The following is a 6,000-nucleotide window of genomic DNA, read 5'->3' as shown; positions in this document are numbered from 1 at the left end:
CCATTCATCATCAGCTATGGTCTATCCACTGCTGGATGACGGCCCTCCCGACGCCACCTCCCCCCCTAATTTATCCTCCACCAACTCCTCCCCTCTCATCCCCCCTCATTCCCAGCCTCTCATCCCCACCCACGCCTCTCGTCATCACCATGCCCCATGGTCTATCCACCGCTGGATGAAGTCCACCGCCAATCACGATCCTGCGATGTCGTGATCGTGCACGGGGGCGCCCTCCTTGTCCCATCGCTTCAACCCCCCCACCCCACCCCCTCTTCATCCCCCGCAGCCCCCCCCCCCCTCCTCATCCCCCGCAGCCCCCCCGCCCCCCCTCTTCATCCCCCGCAGCCCCCCCCCGCCCGCATCTCCTCCTGCCCGCGGTGACGTCACCCGCCCCCGGGTCCCTTTAAACGCGCGCAGAGGGGCGGCGCGTCCACAGCGCATTGCGAGGAGGAGCAGGAGGTGGACGAGGAGGTGGACGAGGAGGAGGTGGAGAGAGAGAGACAGAGAGAGAGAGAAGCAATGGCGAGCGACGCGGCTCCGTTTGGAACCGACGCGGGCCACGGAGGAATGGGGGTGCAGGATGGAGGGGGAATCGGTGGAGGGTCACCGTGCGCGGTGGATGGCGGTGCATCCATGGTGGTGGTCGTGGGCGAATTGAGCAGTGAAGAGCAGCTGAGAGTGGCTGTGGAAGATGTGGAGCGAGGTGAGTTGCAGCGGCGGTGTGTGTGTGTGTGTCTTGCGGTGTGTGTGTGTGTGTTGCCGTGTGTATGTGTGTGTGTCTTGCGGTGTGTGTGTGTGTCTTGCGGTGTCTGTGTGTGTGTGTTGCGGTGTGTGTGTGTCTTGCGGTGTCTGTGTGTGTGTCTTGCGGTGTGTGTGTGTTGCGGTGTGTGTGTGTCTTGCGGTGTCTGTGTGTGTGTGTTGCGGTGTGTGTGCGTCTTGCGGTGTGTGTGTGTCTTGCGGTGTGTATGTGTGTGTCTTGCGGCGTGTGTGTGTGTCTTGCGGTGTGTGTGTCTTGCGGCGTGTGTGTCTTGCGGTGTGTGTCTTGCGGCGTGTGTGTATGTCTTGCGGTGTGTGTCTTGCGGAGTGTGTGTGTGTGTGTCTTGCGGTGTGTGTCTTGCGGCGTGTGTGTGTGTCTTGAGGTGTGTGCGTCTTGCGGTGTGTGTGTGTGTCTTGTGGTGTGTGTGTGTCTTTCGGCGTGTGTGTGTGTCTTGCGGTTTGTATGTGTCTTGCGGCGTGTGTGTGTGTCAGTGTGTGTGTGTCGGGGAACGTGTCCGTGTGCGGGAGGAGCGGTGGCGCAGTGGTTAGCGCACTGCGCTACGAACCTGGCAACCTGAGATCGATTCTCGCCAAATATCACCGGGCAATGACAGCTGAAGGGATCGTGGGCCTGCCGTGGGTTGACTCGGCCTGAAATAAACGCCAGGTGCGGTGTGTAAGCATCAGAACTGGGGGGAGGGGGAGAAGACAAAAGCGGTCGGGCGTGGCCCTGCCCAGACCCCCCCCCCCGGCCGAACGCGCCATGGCGGTCTGAATGTGCGCTCGCCAACAGCTCCTACACAACAATCTGTGCGCTCGCCAACAGCTCCTACACAACAATCTGTGCGCTCGCCAACAGCTCCTACACAACAATCTGTGGCAGGCTACGCCGGCGGTGATCTTCGTCTGTGTGCATGTCGCTGCGTGGAGCGTGCCGCTGTCGGGGAGAGGCCGCACAGAGGGTAGCGCACTGCGCTACGAACCCGGCGACCCCAGTTCGATTCCAGCTCTACAAGCAATAAGCAGTGGTGAATATTTTAACCGGTCGTGAGCTTCCCCTGGATCAACTCGGCCTTAAATCAGTACCAGCTGCGGTATGACAAACATCAGCACTGGGGAAGGGGGGGGAGAAAGGCGGCTGGGCGTGGTGCCGGCCACACCGCTCCGCCGCGTGCCGCCTTCATCTCTGCTCGCTACACACCACTTGCCACAACAGCCTGTTAGCGGTCACATGGGGGGGTCTTTGTCTTTTGTCTGCGGTGTGTCAGTGTGTGTGTGTCTGTGTGTGTGTCAGTGTGTGTGTATCGGTGGGTATGTATCGGTGGGTGTGTCAATGTGTCTGTGTGTGTCTGTGTGTGTGTATCAGTGGGTGTGTCAGTGTGTCTGTGTGTGTGTGTATCGGTGTGTGTGTATCAGTGGGTGTGTCTCCGTGTGTATGTGTGTGTGTTGCTGTGTGTCTGTCTCTACGTACGTGTCTTTGTGTGTTTGTGCTTTTGTCTTAGTATCTTGAGATGTATTCGCACGCGATATGAATGGATGACTAATTGTAATTAAGGCCCCTCTGTGCGCGCGCCTAATTATCAATCACGTATTGCAATCACGTATTGTAATGAAATGCTTGCATCTATTAACGGTAAATCATGTAAAATAGCAATTATCACACGGGTAATGTCGCAGCGTATCTCAAACCAGGCAAACGAACATCATCACGTCGGATCGGTCTGTCGCCAACGTCTTCCGCTTGGGGAGCGGTGGGTGGATTTCGCGATTTGCGCTACGAACCCGGCCACCCGAGTTCGATTCCCGCTCATGAGAAAATAACAGTGACAGCGAATATTCGAACCGGTCATGGGCCTCCCGTAGGTCGACTCAGCCTCAAATGAGTACCTGGTGCGATATGCAAATATTACCACTCGGAAGACAAAGGCGGCTGGGCATCGTCATCGCCACCCATCCCCGCATGCGCCGTTCCGGCCTTTATAGGTGCTCGCTAATAGCACTTGCCTCCATAAATCCGTGAAGGCTATACGGGGGATCTTTGTGTGTCCTCTGCTCGCATCCGTGCTCTGCGCGGGGCGTGACCCGCGTGTGTTCGCCGCATCGATCTCCCGCATCGATCTCTCCATCGGCTTAGCCCTGACCTAGCCCCAGCGTGAGAGGGCAGCCCCAGCCCTGTCTCCAACACTAGCCCAGGTCCTAGCCCCAGCCTTGTCTCTAACACTAGCCCGGGTCATAGCCCCAGTCCTGTCTCTAACACTAGCCCAGGTCCTAGCCCCAGCCCTGTCTCTAACACTAGCCCAGGTCCTAACCTCAGCCCCAGCCCCAGTCTCTAACACTAGCCCAGGTCATAGCCCCAGCCCCAGTCTCTAACACTAGCCCAGGGCCTAGCCCCAGCCCTGTCTCTAACACTAGCCCAGGTCCTAACCTCAGCCCCAGCCCCAGTCTCTAACACTAGCCCAGGTCATAGCCCCAGCCCCAGCCTTGTCTCTAACACTAGCCCAGGTCCTAGCCCCAGCCCCAGCCTTGTCTCTAACACTAGCCCAGGTCATAGCCCCAGTCTCTAACACTAGCCCAGGTCATAGCCCCAGTCTCTAACACTAGCCCAGGTCATAGCCCCAGCCCCAGCCCTGTCTCTAACCCATAACCCGATTCCTAACTCTAACCCCTCACTCATCTCTAATCCTAGTCCTAGACCCAACCGTAGTCCTAAGCCTAGCCCCTGTCCTATATCTAACCATAGCCCTTTCCATTATCTGTCATCGTAGCCCTAACCCCTAATCCCTACCCTATCTCTAACCTTCATTCTGATACGAGTACCCATGTATGAACCTAGCACGAACAATTGTCATGACTCTGGACCTCACCCATAACCCGAGCGATAGTCCTCGAACTCTAACCCCAAACCCACGCACGAGTCACAGCCCGCACATGAACCCGCCCATCACCCTCGCCCTAGCGCAGGCCCTAGCAGTGACCCTAGGCCAAAGCTCATAGCCTAACACTTGACGTCATGCCAGCAGTTGTTCTAACCCTACTCCCACTAATTGTCATAGCCCTGAACATTAACCCTAATCCCAGCTCTTTCCTAACCCTTGTTCCAATTCTAACCTTAACCTTGACATTAACCATAGCCCTTAATCCCTTTAGTCCAATGCCAGTTATTCCTTTGCTCTAACCATAGTTACAACCCTAACCTTGATACTAACCACAGCCCTAATCCTAATGCTAGTCTTAACTTTGACCATAACCCTAAGCCTAACCATCGTAGCCCTAACCCTCGCCCTAACTCTAGTCCTGACCTTGACCCTACAGCTCCAACCCGAACTCTAAGCCACTACATCCATGCACCCTCGCGCTAGCCCCAGACCTACTGTCACTCTAACCCCAGACCTACTGTCACTCTAACCCCAGACCTACTGTTACTCTAACCCCAGACCTACTGTCACTCTAACCCCAGACCCACTGTCACTCTAACCCCAGACCCACTGTCACTCTAACCCCAGACCCACTGTCACTCTAACCCCAGACCCACTGTCACTCTAACCCCAGACCCACTGTCACTCTAACCCCAGACCCACTGTCACTCTAACCCCAGACCCACTGTCACTCTAACCCCAGACCTACTGTCACTCTAACCCCAGACCCACTGTCACTCTAACCCCAGACCCACTGTCACTCTAACCCCAGACCCACTGTCACTCTAACCCCAGACCTACTGTCACTCTAACCCCAGACCCACTGTCACTCTAACCCCAGACCTACTGTCACTCTAACCCCAGACCCACTGTCACTCTAACCCCAGACCCACTGTCACTCTAACCCCAGACCCACTGTCACTCTAACCCCAGACCTACTGTCACTCTAACCCCAGACCCACTGTCACTCTAACCCCAGACCGACTGTCACTCTAACCGCAGACCTACTGTCACTCTAACCCCAGACCCACTGTCACTCTAACCCCAGACCCACTGTCACTCTAACCCCAGACCCACTGTCACTCTAACCCCAGACCTTCTGTCACTCTAACCCCAGACCCACTGTCACTCTAGCCCCAGACCCACTGTTACTCTAACCCCAGACCCACTGTCACTCTAACCCCAGACCCACTGTCACTCTAACCCCAGACCTACTGTCACTCTAACCCCAGACCCACTGTCACTCTAGCCCCAGACCCACTGTCACTCTAACCCCAGACCTACTGTCACTCTAACCCCAGACCCACTGTCACTCTAGCCCCAGACCCACTGTCACTCTAACCCCAGACCTACTGTCACTCTAACCCCAGACCTACTGTCACTCTAACCCCAGACCTACTGTCACTCTAACCCCAGACCCACTGTCACTCTAGCCCCAGACCCACTGTCACTCTAACCCCAGACCTACTGTCACTCTAACCCCAGACCCACTGTCACTCTAGCCCCAGACCCACTGTCACTCTAACCCCAGACCTACTGTCACTCTAGCCCCAGACCCACTGTCACTCTAGCCCCAGACCCACTGTCACTCTAACCTCAGACCCACTGTCACTCTAACCCCAGACCCACTGTCACTCTAGCCCCAGACCCACTGTCACTCTAACCCCAGACCTACTGTTACTCTAACCCCAGACCCACTGTCACTCTAACCCCAGACCCACTGTCACTCTAACCCCAGACCCACTGTCACTCTAACCCCAGACCTACTGTTACTCTAACCCCAGACCCACTGTCACTCTAACCCCAGACCCACTGTCACTTTAACCCCAGACCCACTGTCACTCTAACCCCAGTTCTCCAGCCCTGGTCCTAAACCTTGACGCTAAATCTCATTCCTGCACAGCTCGTCCACTCATTGTGCAATCTCAGTGTTGTGATTTTATCAAATATTTAAGATTTTAATATAAATCACGTGGCGATTTCGTGCAGACTCTGTCCATATATCTCATCCTCGTCATCATGCGGGGTGGTGGTGGTAGTGGTAGTGTTGGTGGTGGTGGTGTTGGTGGTGGTGTTGGTGGTGGTGGTGTTGGTGGTGGTGTTGGTGTTGGTGGTGTTGGCGACACTGCACGTGGCCTGTAGTCCACGATTGTGGAAGCAGCAGCAGCGAGGGTTGGTGGATCACGCAGAGAGCTCACGAAGCTCCCTCGCCAGGAGAAGGCGGCGAAGTGTGGACACATCTCCATCTGTTCCAACTCCCTTACCGTGGGCGTCGAGGATCCATCTGCATGGGATAGAGTGTTTCCCCCTCGCACGTGGGTTTTTTTCT

The 6,000-nt window shown here is 56.1% G+C and overlaps 1 protein-coding gene across 1 annotated transcript in view; it reads left to right on the top strand.

The window, feature by feature from the left end:
• The first annotated feature begins 448 nt into the window (after positions 1–448).
• The window catches only part of LOC133355006 (microtubule-associated protein 1B-like), a 28,538-nt gene continuing 22,986 nt past the window's right edge, over positions 449–6,000 (top strand). The window contains 1 exon segment of the mRNA XM_061572263.1: positions 449–703. Within this exon segment, the coding sequence (XP_061428247.1) occupies positions 520–703 (184 nt within the window). The 5' untranslated portion in view covers positions 449–519.

The sequence above is a fragment of the Lethenteron reissneri genome, chromosome 50, assembly GCF_015708825.2.
Source record: "Lethenteron reissneri isolate LAM-NWPU_2019-01 chromosome 50, ASM1570882v1, whole genome shotgun sequence".
In the NCBI taxonomy this organism is placed as follows: Eukaryota; Metazoa; Chordata; class Hyperoartia; order Petromyzontiformes; family Petromyzontidae; genus Lethenteron; species Lethenteron reissneri.
Note: the sequence above shows the minus strand (reverse complement) of the source record. Positions and strands in the feature narration are given on the sequence as shown.